Below are 22,350 nucleotides of genomic sequence, written 5' to 3' on the forward strand. Positions count from 1 at the left end.
GAGGAGCCTGGAACCCCGCCCCCCTTCCCCGCACCTGGCACCTCCCGACACCTCCCCTCACCCGTTTCTTTCCTTTCTCTTCCAAGTTAGAGAAAAGGAGCATCTTCCTGGAGCGGAGCAGCGGGCAGTACGCGAACTCTGACGAGGAGGATGGCTACGAGTCCCCCGACGTCCGGAGGAGGGGCACCTCGGTGGACGACTTCCTGCAGGGCTCCGAGCTCGGCAAGCCGGTGAGCAGGCCGCGAGCCCCCGCGGGGTGGTGCGTGCCGGGCCTCGGCCGCCCGAGGCCCACGAGCACGAGGGGGAGGTGCAGGCCCAGCTTACAGCGGCCGTGGGTGGCTTGGGGAGTTTAGATTTCACAAGGCCTGTGCATTTGTGACCTCATTTGGGGACAGTTTCAAAAGTCTCACGGTGAGGCTTTCCCCCACCGATGGCCCTGCGCGAGTGTCCAGGGGGTGCCGGGGTGACTTTGTGGCTCAGTAAGTCTGCAGGTAACCGCCTGGTCTCAGTTTAGGCAAAACCTGCAATGTCTTTACTCATGTTAATCCGGCAGAAGTTTGTGGGGCATCTGCTGCATGCTAGCCGTCATGGGGGTTCAGAAATTAAACGGTCAGCATCCTGCCCTCAGAGGGACACTTCCCCTTCCAGACTAGGCCCGCGAGTGACAGATGCACCCAGTGTGGGTTTTGTCTCCAGCGTTCCGCTCACGCACCTGCTGGTGGAAATGTCCTTGAGTGGTTTCAGGACTTATCACTGGACAGCAGGAAGGGTGGGGCCTGGAGGGTCCTGAAACCTTGAGACGTCAGAGCTGGAAGACACCTCAGTCCCTTCAGCACCTGCCTCAACAGCCAGGCTGGGGCTCAGCCTCTCGAGGAAGAGGGCCTTGGACCCTCACAGACTTGGGGTCACTTCCTGGCTCTGCTACTGCTAGTAGGCAAGATACCCAGCTTCTCCAGTCATCAGGTTCGATAAGATTAAAGTAATTGTATTTGCATTAGCTTGCACATGAGAAACAGAACAACCAACTAACAGTGACGAAGGTGCCACAGACGTTTCGCTACTCAGCATCGCGGGAGGTCTCGGGGAAGTTTACAGGGTTGGCTCTGCTGCTCAGTTGTGTCTGGGCTTCAGGTTCTGAATCTTCTGTTCTTTTGGCCTTTTTCTCATGGTTACAAAGCAGCTGCCATAGTTCCAACCGTCACATTCTCCTGTGACAGCTCCCCAAGAAGGAAAGGAGGGAGGGGTGAGAAGAGGAGGGTTTCTCCTCAGGCACTTCCGTCTGTTAGAAAAGTCTTCCAGCAGCCATTCTTAATCCACACACACAGCAGAAGCAGCATCTTTGTGCACGTAGGGCGTGCAGCCGGCGTGGGGTGACACGGGCCGTGCTGAGTGACGGGTGCCCGCGTGGTGGGGGCCGGGACCCCTGGCTGGGGGCCAGCCCGTCTTCTCAGATCCCCATCGGCTGCAGAGGCTTCGGCTTACACACGAGCAAGCTGCCTTCTCTTGCTCTGCAGTCAAACCTTTCGGCTGCACCCGGACTTCCCGGCGTGCGCCCATCGACGCGGTCTTCCCCAGGCTGTTCCGCAGATGCCCCGGCGTGTGCGCGTGTGTTTCCAACTCCATGGCAGTCCTAGGACTCCTGAGTGTCCCTGTGTGGTGCACACGCACCCATTCGCCACCCCAGCACCCTCTCCTGCACGACCCTAGGCACAGTGTACGTGCTCCCCAGGTCCCAAGCCTGCTGCCACCTGAGTTGCAACCTCTGGCTTGATCCTTTGTCCAGCCACTGAGTTGGAGGTGCTGACAGGACCCAGAAAAGCGGTGCTTCCCCATGTGTCTCGTAAGCCCCGTGGTGCCGTCCTGCTCAGAGCCCAAGGGCCTCTGCCCACTCCCGTCTGGCCTTGGGAGTTGGGAGGCCGGGTCTGGTCCTCTCCCTGCCACCCCAGCTCGCCGCGTGCTGGGGGACCGTGGTTCCCTCACCTTTAAGGTGCGTGGCTCATGCAGACAGCCAGACACTGTCCCAGCCCAGAGCTGGCAAAGCCAGGGAGGCCCCGTCGGGGGCTGCCCCTTCACCTGCGTCCCCTTCTCCTGCCCCAGCCGCACTGTGGCCACGGAGATGACTACCACACGGAGAGTAGCCGGGGGTCCGACTTGTCCGACATCATGGAGGAGGACGAGGAGGAGCTCTGCTCTGAGATGCAGCTGGAAGATGGGGGCCGGCGGCGGCCCAGCGGCACGGCCCACAACGCCCTCAAGGTCAGTGCGCAGGGGCACCGGGTCCCTCCACGCCGGCCCCGCCGGCGCCCCATCCCCTCCTTTTGCTGGGGCGCCAGGCCAGCCCCAGAGGGGCCTTGCCCAGCAAGCAGAGCCCGCAGACGTGGGTGGGCTGCTTTCTCACTGCTGAACCTGCACTCGGGATCTTCCCGGCCCTCCTGTCCCTCCTCTTTGCCACAAGCCTAGCTGAAGGCGTCTGGGAGAATCCAGCTGGCACTCCCCAGGGACACCCCAGTTTGTACTAAGAACTGAATTGGAAAGAATAGAACAAAGACTGTGGTGCGTGGGGGACCAGCTGGGGCCGTGCGGAGGCCCCATGGTGGGGTGAGCCGAGGCAGGCCCTGCCGGGGGGCTGGGAGAGGGGCACGGAAGGAGGTCAGAGGAGGGTCGGCCGTCCTGGAGGACAGGGGGGTCCACACACAAGCCCCTTTTCAGGCACCTCCCACCAGAGACAGACCCTGCACCCTCTGCTTCCGCCTTTGGTGTGGCCGTCAGTGGGGGTTTGACGTGGGGGGGGCCACCTTAGCAGAGACTGAGCTTGAGGAAGCCGCCCTGGGTGTGCGTCCTGGTCCCCTGGGAGCTGTGCTGCCATGGCTGCTGCTGGCCTTTCTTGCCGGACGTCTGTTCGCCCGGCACGAGCTGGTCGCGGCTATGCACCAGGCTGGGGGTGAGGATGGACTTGCCCCCCCCCCCCGCAGCTGCTCCCAGCCTAGGGGGGTAGACAGACAAAGGGCAGGAGAGCTGGTGCGGCCTGTGGGTTCTCAACTGAACAAGGCCTCGGTGGGGAGACCCCTGCTGGGGCTGCCGTGCCTGGCCCCAGGCCTTCTCGGAGAACGTGGAGCCGCGCGTGTTGAATGGTGGACAGAAAGCAGCACCCAGATCTGGCTACTAGTTCGGTAGCCACTTGCACAGACTAGACTGACTTCTGTTTTCCCAGCAGAGGCCCCTTCAGGGCCTTGGAGACGCTCCGTCCCCAGAGAGCATGGCAGGTCGCTATGCAGACCTGCACGGTTGCGCTCCTCCCCCGGCCCCGGCCGCCCGGAGCCACCGTCCAGCAGGATTCACAGGGACCCTTCTTGGCGGAGGGAGGCCCCAAGCTGCCGGTGGTCCCGCCTGACCCGGCCCCTCAACCCCCAGCTTCCCCAGCTGCCCGCAGGGCTCATGGCGGGGCTGGTGAAGCATGTCAGCTTCCCTCCCGTCCTCTGGGCGGGGGCCGCACTTCTATGGATTGTGTGGAAAGAAAAGGGCAGGGAGAAAGGCCAACCCAGCCGCACTAGCACCGCCCTGGCCCCAGAGCAGCCACGGGGAGGTCAGAGCTGCGGGGAGACACAGTCTGGGGGTCCGCCCTGCTCCCTTGCTGCCCTTCCCCCGACACTCCCCAGAACAGACATCCATGAGAGAAGCATGTGCCGCCCGCCTCCGTGCCCGGCACTCGGGGCCCCAGGCGCTCAGCAGGTGCTGCTGCACTAGGCGAACTGCCAGGTCCTGTGTGCTCAGGGCTGCGGGCTGGCAGGGCGGCGGGGGCTGCAGACCCCAGTGCTCCCTCTCTGACAGGACGAAAGGCAGGGCTTGGCTTCCTAGAGTCCGCGAAGAGGGACTCCTGGTTCCATGGGAGCAGAGGACTGGGCCGAGGGAGGTCCCTGCAGAGAGAACCACATGCAAGGATGGGCGGGCAGTTGTGTCCACCCCCGACGTTCGTCAGGCCGCCTCTGGGTGGCCGTTCCCAGGCTGGGCCCTGCAGCCCGTGCTGGCGGGGGCGCGGCTGCTCGTTCGGGGCTTGGAGTCCAGGCGTGCCAGAGGGACAGACGTGGATGGAGCACAGACCTCCTAGGACCAGGGTGGGGGCTCAGCGCCCAGGTCCCCAGTTTCACATGCTCACACCCAAGCCAGGGAGAGAGGTGGTAGGTCAGCAGACCAGACTGGATTTCAGGAGGTGCCGAGCGCTGGACGACCTCCAGCAGTGAGGGTCCTGGTTCAGTCGGGTCACTTTTGTGAATTGTCTCTAGCCACCAGCACCCCACAGCTACTGCCTTTTGAGTTTCTGAGGGTGCAGCCAGAGGGCAGCGGGCTCAGGTGCCCCCACCCCCGCCCGGCACAGCCGCCTCGCAGAGCCCAGCGCCTGAGTCACCGTGAAGCCTCCTGCGCCCAGCTCCCCACGCCCCGGCTGCCGCTCTGTCCTTGGTTGAGCTGCATGGCTGTCTCCGCAGGTGGCCTCGGCCCCTGCGTGTGCCCCTCCCCTGCCCCGGCACATCCGCCCCACCCATTATGTTCTCATCTCAGAGCTCGGCCAGCACGTGCCATCGCCCCCCATGGGTACAAGCATGCTTTCTGCCCCTCGCCTCGGAGACTAATTCTGTCTGTGTTTTCTCTCCTTCCTCTGCCCGCTTCATGTCTGATCATGCACTGTTTCCCGGCACCCATCCTCACACACCGCCCCCGTCAGGAGTGCCCTAGGAATAGGACCCCTGAGGCAGCTTTCTTGGAACTCCCCGAGTACCCCCAGCACACCCACCACAGTAAGAAACTTTTCAGTATCCCCGAAGTGGCGGAGGAGGACGCAGAGCGCTGCGAGCTCTCGCACAAGCAGGGCGTAGGGCACTCCTCCAGGGCCAGTGCGCCCAGGTTCCCCGCGGAGCGCAGGGCCGCCAGCGACTTCTTTCTGGAAGACAGAGGCTATCGGTTCAGCCGCTCGGCCACCCGGAGCCCAGACAGCGGCCTGGACTGTGGCAGCGAAGAGGAGGAGCTGTGGTTCAGCTTCCGAAGCACGGCTGCCCCGTGCAGCCCGGGCCCCAGGCGCTGTCCCTGCAGGAGAGGCCCGAGGCCCCTGCTGGCCCGGCGCCGGACGCTGACCCGGCAGAGCAGCATCGAAGAGGACTTCGGGGAGCAAGAGGAGCCTGGCGGCATCCCCAGGAGCGAGGACGCGCCCCCGAGCCCAGAGAGACCCCGCCCCGGCAAGTGCGGCTGGGAGGAGCCCGCGGGTCTCGAAGATGCCCAGGATGCCTGGAGGAAGAGCTCAGACGTGCCCGACAGCAGGGCCACTGCCCAGCACGCACAGCCGCCCCCCCGGGTGTGTGACGCGGCCTCCCCTCACATCTGCCTGCCAGCCCAGTCCATCTTCTCACCCTGTTGGTTTATGTTGGTGTCCATCCCGGGGGTCTGCCGGCTGGCTTCAGCGCTCCATGCATCTTTGCTTTATTCAGCTTCCCGGTCTTTTGACCCTGCGATGATTTCTTTTCTTTGCTTTAGAATAATGATTCCCCCACTCCCAAATCAGTGGTGATTATGGCTGCTTTAATTAAAGGACAACTGAATCTAAATTTTAATTAAGGGTTAGCTGAACTACGATTATCCAAAAGTTTGGCAACACATACTTTTCAAAATGAACCACAGGGCCTTTTTTGACTTTACGGTGGGACTGAAGGTTTTTCTCTTGTGGTTTTGGTTTTCTGTTGTGGTTGGTTTGGGCCTTTATAACTAGAAAAAAGGGAGAACAGTTATTGAAGAGATCCATTTTTGCCTTTGTTCCCAAAGGTTTTTTTTTCCCCTGTTTCTTTCCTGCGACCAGTTTTCAGAATGAATTTTCTATCATCAGCTCTAGACACATCCCGTGCCTTGTCTTCCAGGCGTGGTAGTGTGTTCAAGAGCAGGGACTCCCTCCAGGCTTCATTCATCTCCCTATTGTGTCCTCCTTCCTGTCATGCTGGACTTTCCCCTGAAAACACAGGTGAGGCCCCCCCCCCCCCCCCCCGGGTGCCAGGCCTGGGTCTGAGCCGGTGCAGTTTGCGACCTGGCCACAAGAGGGCGCCGACCCCCCCCCACAGGCCACAGCCTGTTCCCCGCCTGGAACATGCTGAGCACCAGAACTCCCAGCCCGGATTCATCCCCTGGCTCCCTGAAAATTTCCTGATTCCCAGCGCCAGGGAGCTGGAGGTTTTGGTTTGATTCTCTTTTACGATGCTAACCTTCAGTGCAGATCAGAGGTGCACGTATCTGTGAAGCAGAGCTACTCAGGTTAGCCCTGAAACGTGACTGGTGTGTCTGGATGTGGGCCAAGACGCTGCCCTGAGCTTCAAAGCTGACAACACACGGAAACGTCCGTCCCTGAGCTTTCGGTAGCCTCATGGACAACTTGTCCAAGCAGGGCGCTCGGAAATGCAGTGTTTCCCCACTTTTGTGGTCACTGGAGGTGGGCAGGCTGCCCTGAGACCAGGAAAGAGGCGTATTTAAGTAACTCTCACTTTGGTTCAAAATATCTAGCTTCAGCAGCAGTAGCAGCAAAAAAAAGCCTCCCGGGGCTTCTCTGCCCCGCCCCCACGAGCGCAGAGCAGCCGCGTGCAGAGGCGAGCGCCTGGACGGAGCGCTGCTCTCTCGGGCCCTTCAGCTAACCTTTCAGTTAAAAGCTACGTTTAGTTGCCTTTAGAGCTTCTGCTTCTAATTGGGGTTGACTGGGCTGACTTGATCCTTCGGTTCCCACAGCTACCAAGCCTTCTGACTTTGTTCTTGTTTTGTCTTCAGATTTTAGGAAACCCAGTGTCTGCAGGACGGGCTGGGAGGGCGGATCGTGTGGCCCGGAGGCTGTCCCGCGGCAGCGCTGGCCCCCACAGGTCCCGGCCAGTGATGGGCCCCCCTACCGGTCAGTGGGCCCGATCGAGGCCTCCCTCTTTCTTTTACCCACAGAGCAGATGGCTGTTTGGTCGTCGGTCTGAACGTTTGAAAAAAAGATTAGGGACCATTTTCTGTATTTTCAACTAAATACAAAAAGTTCTTGGTTATTTATGGCAAAAGAGGGCAGAGACAGCAGAAGAGAAAGAAAACCTATTTGTAAGTATTCTCCGAATATATTGACCTTTTCCGTCAGCTTCTTAACTTTGTTTTTCTGGAGAGGCTGCCGGTGTGAGCGTTGAAGAGATGGTAAAGGGCCGTCCCGCGGGGCCCAGTTCACGCACTGCCGAGATGCCCATGGTGAGGGCAGCGGAGGCAGGGGTGGTGGCCGAGCTCCTGGTGTCTGCACAGGCCCCGTGCAGATGCAGAGCTGTCCGAATGTGTGCAGCACTTCGGCACCTGGGACTGAAGCTGTGAAAAGCACTAGGAGGCCCAGATGTGTCTCAGGAAGGGTGTGCTGCCCCCGTCCATCTGGTCACCCGCCGTTCACACGTCACCCTCTGGTGGCCGTTTCCATTCCTTTAATCACTTTTTGGAATTCAGCCAGCAGTGCTGAAAGCTGTCACTACTCATTCTAACCAATCTGCCCGAGGGGAAGCGTGGCTGAAGGGCAGATGGGAATCCCCCTGGCCAGCACTGGGACGAACCGCGGCCCAGACAGTCCCAGACAGTATCACAGACGGGACCACAGAGCCCGGCAGTGAGCACGCTCACACACGTGAGACAAAGCAGGGAACCGCAAAGCCCAGGGAGACCCGGAACACAGCCCTGGCCACGCGGGAGCGGCCCTGGGTTAAACGGTGCTGGTCTCCGCTCGCGTCAGCCAATGATGAAGGCCTTTTAAAAGCAGTGCAGGTCCCCTGAGGCTCCAAACAACAGGGGGACGTTTGCTTTTCCATCTTTACAGTTTTTAGGATGTGTTTATTTTTATCAGTAAAAGTTTCATAGGACATTAAAGAGTCTTAAAAACAGTATTTTCAGCTGAAAAATAACAAAACCTGCACAGGCGGGGAGGACGCTGGGCGCCCTCAGAGCGGGGGCGTCCTGAGCCTTCGGGGCTCCTGACGGCTGTGAGCTCGCACCGCCCCCTCAGGCCTCAGTTCCCCTGTGTGGTTCCCTCGGGGACAGCTGCACAGGTTGGGGCTGGTCCCCTGGCTTACAACAGAAACGACGTGTCAGGACCGAGCGTCTTTAGGAACCAGGTAGGGCCGGTCCGAGGCTGTTCCTCCTGTGGAATGTGGTCCCCAAGCCCTCACTTGGTTATGACTGACGAGTGACGACCACAGGCACTGCCCTCTGCACGAACGGCCCATGTTCCCTGGTGGGCAATGCACGTTGTGGCCCCGGAAGGGGTGTCCTCTGGGGGAGGTCTGGTGGCCGCCTCCTCCAGGCTCCTGGGACAGAGAAGGAAAGTCTACAGAATAGAAAATGACGGTGCTTCCTGCCGGCACCTGGACAAGGGAGTAAAGGCGGAATCAGTGTCTCTGAGTGCCCTTCGGTCAGGGTTGTCTTCCTCCTAGTGGGACGCCAGCCAGGTTCGCAGGAGTGATGCTCTGCTAACACCTTAACAAAAAGGCCTCTTAATAATATAACTCAAAAAAGTGCTCCATAAGCCCACGACAGGGCTGCTGCTACTGCGCCCGACCCCTTACCGGGCAGCAGGGCCAGAAAGCACACAGCAGGCACAGTCAGCGTCGGCACTAAACACGCATGCATGGCCCGCGCATGGACCGGACGGCCTGCTGTATTTTCAAAAGACAAGAGTGAAGTGTGTCCAGCAGCCACCAAAAAAGAGGAGAGTCCTACCCCAGACCCGGGTGGGGCGGGGGGGAGTGCACGGTCAGCGACGCGCGAGCAGGCTGGTCTCAGCCAGCCCCGGGTGGTTACGCTTCCTTGTGCGGGGGCAGTAATGAACAGCCCAGAACTCGGCTGTACTCGAAAAGCGCCCATTTTTTTTCCAGAGGAACTTAAATCTGCAGACTGTATTCTTTCTAAATGTATTTCTAATAAGCAATACATTCACAAAAAATGCTATACCTTTTAATATGCTCTAGGTTTCCTCAATTAAAAAAAAAAAAGCCCCTCTTGAATCAAAAAGACAAAGATTATGTAGCTCCACATGTGCCAGATTCAAAACCACGTCATCAGCGTGAGGTGGGGAGCGAGCGCAGGACCTCGCGCGCGGGGCCGCGTGCTTTACCTCCCAGCTCTCCCCGCCCCCTAGTTCACTGCATTTAAAAAAGTCAGTCTTTCCTGCGTGAAAAAAAAATGCTCTTTTTCACCTCAGCGTGTCTGCTGGTGAAAGAAGTGGGTGTTCTGGCTTTTCCCCCAGCTCCTCTCCTGTCTTCCCACCCCTTGGCCTTGTCCCTCCTCCTGTGCTTGTGAGCTGGTGACAGGTTTTCCCGGGCAGGCTGGCTTGTTCTGAAGGCTGGAGTGGTTCTCATTTACTTCCCCACTGATCTGAGCCCTCTCGTGGGGTCGGAACGGTATTCTCTGCTGGCCGACCCTCGTTCCGTAGTACAGACCCGTGGGTGGTGAGGTGTGCACATGTCTATGGTGATACCACGGGTATTACTAGGGTTTCAAAAAGCACGGTCGTGGGTGGACTTGAAACTCGACTCTGCCAGGAGGCCGTTGGCTCACTGCAGTGACGGGTGCACTTACGGCCACTTAGTATTCAGAGCTGAGGGGGCAGCGTGGGCCTGTTACAAGCACATCCCGGGTCTCTGGGCCTGACCCGGTGGCCGCCCTCCCGTCGCTCATGCCTGCTTTGCAGGGGTCACTGGCGCAGTGGCTCCCGCTGCCTTCACCTGCCACGTGGCTAGAGTCACCCCGCTGCCTGGGTTTTTTAAGTTACTTGCTTTTCTGAGCTATCTATCTGATCATTCCCTCTTGCATAGTAAGCTATGTTTTTGTTTTGTTTTTTTTAAGACAAAAGTTAAAGTGCCAAATCCATTCCCCTCACTTTGCAAAACGCATTTCATGTGCCAGCGCACGTCCCCGGTCGCGGGTGGGGGATGGCCGGCAGGCATCACCAGCACCTGTCCTTCACCCCACCCGCCCGCAGATGAATACAGGGGTCGCGGCCGGCTCTCCCCGGACTTCTACGAAGAGTCAGAGACGGACCCCGGTGCGGAGGAGCTGCAGGCGCGCATCTTTGTGGCTCTCTTCGACTACGACCCCCTCACCATGTCCCCGAACCCAGATGCCGCAGAAGAGGAGCTGCCCTTCAAGGAAGGGCAGATCATCAAGGTGGGGGCACGGCTGGGCGGGCGGGGGGCGCGCCGCAGCCGGCGCCTTAACCCGCGGGGGAGGGAGGGGCTTCCAGCGCGAAGTCTGCGGAGTTCCGACGGGGCGCTGGTGACTCGCCTTCCGAAGTGGTCCTGATGCTTGTCAGTGAAACGGCCTTTGGAGGACAGCGGCGCTCACCCCGCGGAGTGCCACGCGCAGTCTGTCCGTGGAGATTATCTCCTCACTCTGGAATGCCTGGCGGTGGCACCGCCTCCTTACGGGGGACCCGTTTGCTGCGGCCGGAAGCAGGACGTGTGGCCGCGGCGGCCCGTCCGCGCGGGGCGGGCCTCAGTGTGCGTGGGCTCTTGGGCACGCGCGCGTGCAGCGGAGCCCCGGCCTGCGGTGGGAGGCCCGGGGCTGTCGAAGCCCCGGGGCGGAAACGCGCTCTTGGAGAGGCAGGTTTGCGGCAGGGCTACGCACATGTGTTTCCGGTGCTCCCCACGTCCGCTGGCCTCTCGGCAGAGCCGATGTGCTCCCGAGCCCCCAGCGCCTTACTCCCGCTTCTCACACTGCAGGTTTACGGGGATAAAGATGCTGATGGCTTCTACCGCGGGGAGACCTGTGCCCGGCTCGGCCTTATTCCTTGCAACATGGTCTCTGAAATCCAAGCAGACGACGAGGAGATGATGGACCAGCTTCTCAGACAAGGCTTCCTCCCTCTGAACACACCTGTGGAGAAAATAGGTGAGCAGCGAGCCCCTTCTCCCCCGTGAACCTGGCAGCAAAGCCAGTCTGCGCGCAGCAGGTGGTGGTAAAGGAAAGCACAGCATTTATTGCAGGCGCCCAGCAAGGAGAACCAGAGGCTTGTGTTCAGGAGACCTGAGCTCCCCTATGGCTTTTAGGGAAGAGCCTTTAAAAACAAGGTGAGGGAGGGGCCGCAGGGGGCCTGGTCATCTCATGGGCGTGCTTCTGATTGGCTGGTGGTGAGATAACTGGGTGGGCCTTCTGGCTCCAGCCGGTCTGGGGTCTGTGTGCTGGTGGTCAGCAGTTAACTTCTTCCACCTGGTGGGGGTTTTAGCATCTGCAGAACAACTCTCAGGATATCGTCCACAGCCCTTGAGAAGGAGTGAAGGGTCCTTGACATTTTTATGGCTAAATTATTATTTCATCTTGCTTGACTATTTCCCTTTGTTTCTGTATTTTTCTCACTTCTCTGATTAAATTTGCTCTTTAGAACTCAGGAAAGGCTTAAGAGGCTAAAATTTTTCTACAAATAAGGGGCAGGGGACGGTGGGGAGGGGGTCCTGTCCCCAGGAAGGCCCTGTAGGGTCCTGCTCGGTTTCAGTGGAGTGTCAAATGGTGCAATCCCTTCCCAGAACAGTTGGGTGGGTTCTTGTAAAGTTAAACCTACACTTAATTCAGTCCAGTTCCATTTGTATATACTTACTAGTGCTCTCCGCTTTGCACACAAAAAAAGCTGTCCATGAATGTTTATGGTGGTTTACCTCATAGTCACTGATGACTGGGAACCACTCAGACGCCTTCCAGGTGGATAAATAGCTGTGGTGCACCCATGAGAGGGGGTACCACCCGCCAGTAAAAGCAGAAGACTGTCCATCGTTCAGTGACATGAACGGGCCTCAGAGCCACTGTCCAAATGAAAGAAGCCAGGCCCCAAAAGCTGTATCTGTGTGATGCCACCTAAAGGGTGTTCTGGAAGAGGCAGGCACACTGGGACAGGAAGCCGATCGGTGGCTACCCGGGTTGGCACGGACAGCAGGGGAGCGTGAAGGAGTGCTGGGGTGATGGCACTGTTCTGTGCCTCGGTTGCTGTGGTTGGATGGAGAGCTGAGTTTATCAGAACTCACTGAAGAGCGAATCCTCCTGGATGTAAATTACACCTCGACAGAGTAGGTGTGCTGCTCCCGCCACCTTCAGAGACGCGTACTGCGCCTTCCCTGCGGCGCTGGCAGCAGGTGCAGGCACCGTCACTGACTGGCCACCGCTGTGCCTTGTGCTAGGAAATGTCCCTGCAGGCCCTGCAGAGGTGCGCTGCTTATCTGAAGTGAAAGTAGTGTTTCTTTTCTTTTTCTTTTCATATCTCTTTATTTTTTTTTCAAGAAGGTTGGGTATGTATTATTTTTTTGAACTATGGTCAGTTTACAGTGTTGTGTCAGTTTCTCAGCATAATAGTTCAGTCATACATACACATACAGATTCATTTCCGTATTCTTTTTCAGTATAAGTTACTACAAGATATTGACTATAGTTCCCTGTGCTGTACACTATGAAATTGTTATTTATCTCTTGTACATACAGTAGTGTGTATCTGCACATCCAGCCTCTCAATTTATCCCTTCCCACCCCCTTCCCTCCCTAACAGACATAAGTTTGTTTTCTATGTCTGAGTCTGTTACTGTTTTGTAAATAAGTGCCATTTGTCTTTTTTTTAGAATCCACATATAAGTGATATCATATATTTTTCTCTCTTTCTGGGTTAGTTCACTTAGAATGATGATCTCTAGGTCCATCCATGTTGCTGCAAATGGCAGTACTCCATTCTTTGTTATGGCTGAGTAGTATTCCATTGTATAACTATACCACAGCTTCTTTATCCAGTCATCTGTTGATGGACATTTACATTGTTTCCATGTCTTAGCTGTTGTATATAGTGCTGCTGTGAACATTGAGGTGCATGTATCTTTTTGAATTAAAGTTCCCTCTGGATATGCGCCCAGGAGTGGGATGGCTGGGTCACATGTTAAGTCTAGTTTTAGTCTTTTAAGGCACCTGCTGCTGTTTTCCACAGTGGCTGCACCAAACTGCATTCCCACCAGCAGTGTAGCAGGGTTTCCTGTTCTCTACACCCTCTCCAGCATTTATCGTTTGTGGACTTTTGAATGATGGCCATTCTGACTGGTGTGAGGTGCCACCTCAGTGTGGTTTGGATTTGTGTGTCTCTGATAATTAGCGAGATGAAAGCAGAGATTCTTACCCAGCGGCCGAGGCCTGGCTCGTGCGCAGACACGACGCCTGATGCAACCCCTGAGAAGCCGCGTAACTAACGTGTCGCTTTCAAAACACTGGCCTTTAATAGTTCTCATTTATATGCTTTTTTTTAAAAAAATGTTCTAAATTCCAAAAATCGGTTGTGGGCAAAAAGGGCCTGGGCTCAGAAGCAATGCTTCGATCCCAGTTTCCCCGGAACAGTTACTAGACGCCCGACACCGGGGTTGGCCAGGCAGCCTGCGCGGCCTGGAGGGGCCCCTCTGCCCTCCCCGCGGGCCGCCCGCCTGCGGCCACACAGCCGGGCGGCGGGAGCCCCTGCGCCATCGTCCTCTGGAAGGGGCGCTGTTGACAGCACAGCCACAGGGCGCAGAGGAGGTGGCGGGAAGGGGCCCCTTTCCCCCGGGCGGAGCCGCGCTTCTCCGGGGGCGGAGCCGGGCTGCACCTCGGGTCCCGGGGAGAATCACCCGGTTTGGTGGCCCAGCAGCCCGGGGTGGGGGGGGGGTTGGGGTGGGCAGCGCTGCTGGCCCGGAGTCGGCGGGCCTTCCCGCCGCGGGGGCCGCGCCCGAGCCGCCCTGGAGACAGGGCCCCGGGACGCCTAAACGTTTCATGGCGACTCTCCTCCCCTCCCCGCCCCCCCCCACCCCTGTGACGCGGACAGAGAGGAGCAGCAGGGGCGGCAGGCCGCGCGCGCCGCCCACGCGGAGGATGGTGGCGCTGTACGACTACGACCCGAGGGAGAGCTCGCCCAACATCGACGTGGAGGTGACCCCCCCCCCCCCCCGCACGCGGTCAAGGGGCAGGGAGGGGCGGGCGGGCGTTCCCCGGGGCGGCTGACGGCAGACGCAGAGGCTCGGCGCCCGGAATGCGGCTGGCCTCCGCTCCGCACCAGCCCCGCTCCTCGGCGCTCCCGCGGCCCGGGCTCGGGGTTCCGGCTCAGAGCTTCGGGGTCTGTTCTGTCCGGGCTCGTGCGCGTATGACGCCTGACGACTCTTAGATACGAGCTCTGTCCCTCCACCTTCATGTCTAGGAAGAAAAGTGCCATTTCTCTGGTATCTGCTGGGTTCTGTGTGCCCACCTCCAGCCAGGAGCCTGGCATGTCGCGCACACTTGACATTTACCTGCAGATGTTTTTACAGTCAGAGAAAGGCTGTGTGCGCAGTGGTCCCCGCACTGCAGAGAACATCCCAGAGCTCCAGGCTCTAAGTGACCTCTTTGGCTGCTTCAACGGCAGGGCCACCAGCAGAACCTGCTGATGGCCTAGAGAGCTGGCCGCGAGCCGGCACAGCAGCCTTTCTCCTGCGCGCTGGCCACATTTTGAGTTGTCCTTACTTTTCTACCAAGCTATGAACAGGGGTGTTCATTAGATTTGTGCCCTTCTTCCTTATCTGCCTGGACGAAATCTGATTGGAAAAAGTTCCTTCTTTTCTTACGGGTATGTTCGGTGTATATAATATGCTGGAAACAGAGTAAGTGTATTCACATTCTTACACTTAAACACCAGTACATTTAATACCAAAATAATAAGGAAAAGAAAGAATACCAGAAATCATGGGTTGTTTTTAAAGCAGCCTCTGTGCACAGGAAGAGCGCTGACCTTGTGCTCTGTCTGCAGGCCGAGCTGACGTTCTGCACGGGAGACATCATCACTGTTTTTGGTGAAATTGATGAAGATGGCTTCTACTATGTAAGTTTTTGAAACCTCTGTCTGTCCTCTCAGCACTTCTGTCACTCGTCTTTGTACTGCCGTGTGTCAGGCTAGATTATCAGTAAAGACAGACGGTGTTTGTGATGCTAAGTGTCCTGTTTTCGTTGCTAAGCTTACTTTTTATCAGTACATTTTTGACTTGTATACAACAGTTTTTCATAATTATTTTGAAAGCACTGGGTTTGACGTGCTAACATTTTATTCAGAAGTTACACTTATATTCTAGAAATTCTATCTGTATGTATTTTTTGGAGCACCTTTTTTATGGCTTTTGGTATCAGGATTACTCTAGAGATACTGAGTGAACTGGAGAGTTTCCGGTATGTTTCTGTCCTCCGAGCAGATCAGTGACACAGGTAGGTCTCTCACCACGTGAAGGTGCCTGCAGTCAGCCTAAACGTCGTCCAGGTTCAGTGCCTTTTCAGAACGCAGTTGTACAGAAGTTTTAATTTGTTTAAATAACTGTCTTCTTAAGGAGTCAGTTTTTAAAAATGTGTATATATTTGGAAAACCATGCCTTTCATTTAGATTTTTCAAGTGTTCAGACAAAACTGGACATAGTATTTTCTGGTAATTTAAAAATGTTTTTCTAATATTATCTGCACATGCCCATTCCTACATTATGTTTTGTTTTTTCTCAAATAACCTTGCTTAAATTTTATATGATCGTGAGAATCAGATGTAAATTGATATGAAATGTACATTTTTTAGTTCTCTCTCCACCAAATGGCTTTACTGTTACTTTGTTGGTCGAATTTACTGAGTTGACTGCCCAGTCCACTCACCGTTACTTTTTATTTCATCAACAAGAACACCTGACTTGACGCCAGACATGTTAAACTTCCCCAAACCCGTGTTCTCTGACATCACGCGCAATCGTAAACACGCTCAGGAGAGCTGGCGGCTCTTTCATGGGCTCGGCTGCTGTTCCCGCGACGACAGCGTGGGCGTAGCCAGAAGGACCCCTCTTGTCTCTGGGCCTCTCCCTCCATGACGCGCGACATCCCCAGTTAAGTCGCCGCGTTGTCGCCAGGCACTTGAGGCTTCTGGTACCTGTGATCCTTAACCCTTGTGCTGTGTCAGCCAAACGCGTGCGCTGCGTGAGCTGACTGGGCGCGGGGACCGGCGGGGACAGGCGGCACCGTTTGCTCGGACGTGAGGCCTTCCGACAGCTCGCGTCTGGCCTCCAGCACATCAGCAGTGGGACGGGGGCTCCAAGGGCAGGGGTCGGGCGGGGAGGGGCGTGCGAGCGGGCAAACGTCCAGGTCAGGTCTTCTCTGAGAGACAGGGGCTGTCGGGCTTGCCGGTGGGCTGCTGAAGGGAGCGGGAGCCCCGGGCCGCCAGGCGGCCCGTCGCCGGCGTCCAGGAGGCGTGCTGTTTGTGGGCCGGCCCGGTGCGGCCCCGGAGCCTGCACTGAGGTGCCCCTGGGGAGGCGGGTGAGCACACGGAGGAAGGAAGACGCGGAGCCCGAGGGCGCGAACAGGACGCCGAGTACCTCCAAGGTGGGGGCGCGCGCCCCCGGAAGGCTGCAGGGCCCCCAGCCCGCGCCGGGCACCCGGCGTGGGCGCGGCCGTGTGGCGTCGCAGGCACGTGCGACGTGATTTAATGGCATCGAGGGTGGGAGGCTCAGGAGAGCGCGCGACGAGCCGCGTCGCGGTCACGGCCACCGCTCTGGCGTCACCTGGAGGCCCGGAGCTCCGGGCGGGAACGCGGCCCCGGGGCCTGTGTGCGGGGCTGTGTCTCGTGCAGCGCGGAGCGCGGTCCCCAGACGCAAGCCCGCCGCCCCGCCGGTGCTCACCCAGGAGCAAGGAACGTGGTCTCCAGCTGCTGGAGGGCGATCTGGCCGCGCTGGCCTCACTGAGGGGCCGGAGACTGGACAGGGTTTTGAGCGTCTTACGTACAGGTGTTGTCTGCAGCCCTTGGTGAGAAGGAAGTCACCGGGCGGGCACGTGCGCAGTAAGCAGCGAAGGGGTGTGAAGCCTGGAAGGAGCAGCCACGGAGAAAAGGAGACGGGGCGGGGCGGGCCGCGCAGGTGTGCGCAGGGCCCCGGGGGGTTAATGCGCAGGAAGACGGGACGTGCCTGGGGCTGCCTGTTTTTAAAAAGTCAACCTGAATTTCTAATTGTGATAAAATACATAAAACCACCATCTGAGTCACTTAAGAGCTAAGTATGCTCGGACTGTAGAACCGTCGCCGTGTCCCGCTCGCAAACTCTTGCCGTCCTGCATCGGCCAGCTCTGTCCCCTTGAAACGCGAACCCGCGTCCCTCCTGCCCCGGGCCCGCCACCTCCTCACGACTCTGACTCTGACCGCGCCAGGAGCCTCACCACGGCCTTCCGACTGGTTTATCTCCCTTAACACACCGTCCCCGGGCCAGAATCACCTTCCTTTTTAAGGCTGAATACTCCTCCACTGTTCATGCATTTCATCCATTGATGAAGTTAGCCTGCCTCCGTCAACACAGGTGTGCAAGTACCTGCTGAAGACTCGGCCTTCACGGCTTTGGGGTGTACGTCCAGCCATGGAGTTGCTGGATCGTGCTAGCTCTGTTTTTGACTTCTCGGGGAACCGCCGTAGTTTCTCCCGCAGTGGCCGCACCATTTCACACGCCCACCAACAGTGCACAGGGGTTCCAGTTTCGCCACATCCTCACCAACAGTATTTCCAAGCATTTCACAGCGGCCGTTCCGGTGAACGTGAGTGCTTCTCCCGCGGTCGTCTTTACGTCTCCCTGAGTCGTGTGCGGAGCAGCTTCCGTGTGCTCCTGGGCCGTCTGTCTGTTTTGGTTTTTTTTGGGGGGGGGGATAACTATTAAGTCCTTTGGCCACTATTCACTTGTTCCGGTGAGGCTGTAGAGGGTGTACACCCGCGATCCCCCCCTTACTAGATACGTGACTTGCAAACACTTTCCCCCTTCGTGTAGGTTTCCGTTTCAGCCTGTGGATCGCGTCCGTGGATGCAGTTGGGAGTTCGGACCTGGCAGGCCGCCTCCTCCCAACTGTCATCTCCTGAACACAGAAACGCACCCCCACGTTGTCCGGGCCAGTCAGCTTTGAACTTGGGTCTGGTTCTTGGGGGGCAGGTTAGCGCGGGGGGCAGGGAGTGGCAAGGTGGGCTGTGCGCCGCTCGGGACTGGTGTCTGCTGGGCGGCTGGACTGCCTTACGGACGCGGATATGCGAATGGGTAGAACAGTCTGGAAGGATGCACACCGAGCTGAAGCAGGCATCTCGGGGTGGGCGGGTGCGGACACTTTCATTTCCCCTGCTGTGTGAGCGTTCATGCGGAGAACGCAGTCACGCGTGAGAATGAGAAACAGCAGGCCGAGCAGGTCAGTCCTCCCAGTCCCGCCTCGGCGCCTGACCTCCCGGCCTCCACTCTGCACCCCCCGCCACGTGCTTGAGCGCAGCTAGCTCCCGGGGTCCCTCGGGGTGGTCCAGGCAGCCAGGGCTGAGCGCCACTAAGCGGTTCCTGAGCATCCCCTCGGCACCACCCGGGCAGCCCCGCCGAGACTCTGCGCACAGGGCCGTGCGCGGTCTTTCTTACCATCAGAGCAGTTTGGAAACAAGAGTCCCAACTCCCACCACTTCAGAGCCAGAATGGACTCCACGCGCCCCTGCTCTGAGCTGCTCCTTCCGCTAAAGCGGGCAGTGGGTTTCTGCAAAGGCAGTCAGTTGTCCTTCTGCCTTGGTCCTGTGTTTTCAGGGGGAGCTCAATGGGCAGAGAGGCCTTGTACCTTCCAATTTCCTAGAAGAAGTGCCTGACGACGTGGAGGTCTACCTCTCCGACGCGCCGTCCCAGTACTCGCAGGACACGCAGCCGCGCTCCAGGACCAAACGGGTAAGCCCGCCCCCGCCCGCCCCGCCCCGCGCGCCCGCGGCCCCCGCACCGCTGCTTCTGTTCCCCAGGCCGGAAAGCACGTGCCCGTAGTTCTTCTCTGCCCTTCCACGGGGTTGTCTAAAAGTTCTTAATCCTGAGCCTCATCACCTGCTCTAGTCACAAAGGGACTTCCCAGCCTGCGTCAGATGCACATTCCAGTGTGATCACGAGTGGAAGGGCCGGCTGGCCCTCAGGTCTGCGGGCAGTCGCGGCTACCTGCCCGGTTAGGGTGTTAGCAGGCCCCCTTAACAAGGACCAGAGAACTTCTCACCCATACTTAACTAGTAGATTACATTCATGTTTAGTGTCTCATTTTTATTTTACTTCATCACTGCAAGTTTTTATATATTATATTTTTATATATATATTTTTATTTCTTTGCTCATCTGCTTGGAAACAGAAGAAGAGTGTTCATTTCACACCTTAATCAGGCAATGTAGCCTTCACGTAAGTGAGCAACTGAAGATACCCATACAGATACCGGCTTAAGCTACCTTAGCCCGGCTAACGCGGTAGACTTAAGGCTGCACTGTGGGGTGACAGAAAAGAAATATGTCTCAAAACCTCATTGGACCTATAAAGCATTACTTGCTCTCAGTTGTAAAGCAACTGAATTTGTAGTGAAATCAGTCATCTTGAATAATCATTTCCTACAACTTACATTAAGAATATTTGAAAGGCCACCATTGGGAACATATTTCTTAACAGGCTAATTGTTTGTTTACACAGAGCGTTCCAATGTCTCCTCATGACTAAAGCTGCATATTGCATTGTTAGCCACTCGTGGAAAAAGCACAATCTAGTAAATGTTTACTGTAGGAAATTTTACTTAAAAAAGCACAACTCGAGATGGAGCGGAGGAGGAGAGCGAGCGAGGCGCTCTCGAGTTGGCTCTGGCCGCCCCGCGCGGGCGCCACCCTCCCAGGGCGCCCGGGCTCCTCGGCGCAGGGCGCGCTGGGAGCGCGGCGGCTGCGGACGGCGCCGTTGGTACCAATGCAATACTGAGCGAGCGAGCGCGCAGCTCAGACGCTGCACTAGCCGAACACACGGTATCTTCAGGTGTACTCGGGATGCTGTATAGGTGTTTTCCATTAGAATTAGACCTTGATTGTAAATCCAAGCAAGCTTGAAGCCCCTTGGCTCACACCATTTGCCTCTTGAACGGTGAACGCTCACTAGAAAAGGGTTCGCTCTGGTGAGGGGAGGGCCAGCGGGAGGACGGCTCCCCGCGATCTCGCGCGCCTGTTCCGAGGCAGCGAGACGCCGCCGTGCGCTCTGTGCTGACACAGACGCGTCTTTAATCGCTTGGAAATAATGAAAGCATACACTAAGGGCCTTTAAGCTTTCTTTGATTGTAATTAAGGTTCATTTTAGTTTGTTTTTTTTTTTTCTTTCAACCGGTGTGCCATCTCCAGTGTTTCTGCAGTAACTAACCCACGCAGGAGTGCGCTCGGCAGGGTCAGGGTTTTACATACCCCCGTAGGTTTCCAATACAACACGATTCCCTTTAAGAACCTCTGCTTTTAAGATAACTGTTGGGTACTCGGCCGACTTGACTCTCACTCCAGTTTAACTTTTTTGTTCTCCTCTGCTTTGGGTCTTAGTTTACAAGTCAACTACCTAGCTTTGTTTTGACAGCCACCCCTCCCCTGAGAGCCACACGGGTGGCCGGGTGGCCGGGGCCTCGGAGCCGAGCCACAGGCGGGGCGTGTGCTCCCCGTGGGACCCCGCCCCGGCAGCAGGGCAGCACCCCTAACCTCTCCTGGTGGGAAGCGGGGTAGTGTGTTGCTGTGTTACTTGGCGCTCATGCACTCAATAAATTGTAACAATGTACCTACTAGGTTCCTCCTGAGGGTTCAGGTACAGCAAGGAGAGCGCCATCCCCCACAGCCCATCTCCATTCGGGGTCACCTACGTCATCTGTGGGTACTGGTAGTCCTGGGAGAGGCAGGGAAATGTCCTCGAAAAAGAAAAAGGGGCTGCTTTCCAAAGGCAAGAAACTGCTGAAAAAGCTGGGTGCAGTGAAATGATTCACGAGCTTCTGGACAACTTCCAAATCTATGTAATTTTCTTTAATTCCAAACTAGGGCTTTCATGACTCAAGTACTTCCTAAAAAGCCAGTCTTCTCCCCCCGCCACCAGTGGAGGAGTGCGCTTTGCACTGCCACCCACTTTGCCCGCCTGCGAGGACAAAGGGCCGCGCCGCCCCCTCGCAGCCCCGCCCACCTGCGCGCGGTGCCGGGTGGGGGCGGGCCCTCGGGAAGGAGCGGGGCGGCAGCTCTCGGCAGCTCCCTCCCTACTGTGGTTCAGCCTTTGTGCGCTGGTCACCTGCCCTTACAGGAATGATTTCAACCTTCCTCCCTTTTCAAAATGCCTGCCTCATAACGCATAACTCACGTTAACTCTGGTCTTGAAATTCCTAGTTTAATCGCCTTGATGTTCTGCCTTATAAATGCAGTGGTTTGTACCGTCTAATAAAACTGCGGTGTACACTCTGTATGTGCGTGCAGTGCTCTCCATCCTCACACACACAGCGCTTTGAAATCGAGTTGCACACACTTAAGATCCCGGCTTTTCATCTTTCAAAGCCAGCCAGGCAACACAGAAAATGTTTACTTACTCAGATCATTCAGAGAGGAGAGGAAGTGACTCTGGTAAAGCACCACTACTCCAGTGTGCCAGAAAGCTGGTAATAGTCACTGCTTTTAGTGTTACATTTTGTGGCATATGGATTTTCGTTACTTTCTCTGTCAGAACTCCATACACAAATAGTCAGCAGCAAACAGCACACACGGAAAGCAATCCACGTAACGCATAAGCCACACCAAAAACATCCTAAATTAAGTCTGTTCAGACTGATTCCAGACTGACCTTCACCATTGGCACCTGAACAAAAACACATTTACAATGTTGCCGGCAGATGGGTTTGATGGTTACTACTTTGTAATTCTGGTCCTCTGGTCCACTTGTAAATTGTTTTTACTCTTTATACATACTTTTCAGACTGCCTTTCTTTTGTAATTTATGGAAGGTTTATAAATGAATGACAGAGCTTTCCCCATTGTGTCTTCAAAAACTGTAAATTGTAATATAGTAGTATGTGGTAATTTATTAAAAGGAAATTAATGTGTGGTTAAGTTCTGTGTGGGTGTGTGCATGTGTACAGCTAGTGTAAAATATTTTATAGAAATAAAATGTTATTTTATACAGTGCTGTTTATTCTGTACGTTTGTTTTAAACACTTTTTACCACAACAGCATAACTGAGCTCCTTTCTCCTATACATACAAGAAAAATTCTAACCTTTTCTGGCACTACTGTTTTCTGAAAATAATTCTGATCTATGTCTGGGTAGTCATTTACAAAATTCTGTCACACTTGCATCACTGGTGACAATCCACTCAGCAGCAAACAAAAGGAAATTAGCGTCAAGCCAGTATTTCTGGTGAAATACTCATGTGCAACAAAGATTTCGAGAGTGAATTCAAACCGCAGTCATAATATTTCCGTTTGGCAACTTTAGAATTCAAATGAGCTAATAAAGAGCTACACCAACTAAATACTAAAATACAACCTAGCATTTCATACACCAC

General features: G+C 56.4%; 1 protein-coding gene across 19 annotated transcripts in view; it reads left to right on the forward strand.

The window, feature by feature from the left end:
• The window catches only part of RIMBP2 (RIMS binding protein 2), a 230,315-nt gene extending 208,348 nt beyond the window's left edge, over positions 1 to 21,967 (forward strand). For 10 of the 19 annotated variants that reach the window (XM_074356576.1, XM_074356581.1, XM_074356575.1 and 7 more), the window contains 10 exons: positions 87 to 230; positions 2,098 to 2,256; positions 4,718 to 5,341; positions 6,790 to 6,907; positions 10,004 to 10,188; positions 10,743 to 10,911; positions 13,835 to 13,938; positions 14,789 to 14,860; positions 18,585 to 18,719; positions 20,600 to 21,967. In XM_074356576.1, coding sequence (XP_074212677.1) covers positions 87 to 230; positions 2,098 to 2,256; positions 4,718 to 5,341; positions 6,790 to 6,907; positions 10,004 to 10,188; positions 10,743 to 10,911; positions 13,835 to 13,938; positions 14,789 to 14,860; positions 18,585 to 18,719; positions 20,600 to 20,788 — 1,899 coding nt within the window. In that variant the 3' untranslated portion in view covers positions 20,789 to 21,967. Of the gene's footprint in view, positions 1 to 86; positions 231 to 2,097; positions 2,257 to 4,717; positions 5,342 to 6,789; positions 6,908 to 10,003; positions 10,189 to 10,742; positions 10,912 to 13,834; positions 13,939 to 14,788; positions 14,861 to 18,584; positions 18,720 to 19,158 lie in introns of those variants that run through there. The other 9 variants (XM_074356583.1, XM_074356584.1, XM_074356585.1 and 6 more) reach the window with 7 other exon arrangements.
• The last annotated feature ends 383 nt before the right edge of the window (positions 21,968 to 22,350 follow it).

This window comes from Camelus bactrianus, chromosome 32 (assembly GCF_048773025.1).
Source record: "Camelus bactrianus isolate YW-2024 breed Bactrian camel chromosome 32, ASM4877302v1, whole genome shotgun sequence".
NCBI classification, from domain to species: Eukaryota; Metazoa; Chordata; class Mammalia; order Artiodactyla; family Camelidae; genus Camelus; species Camelus bactrianus.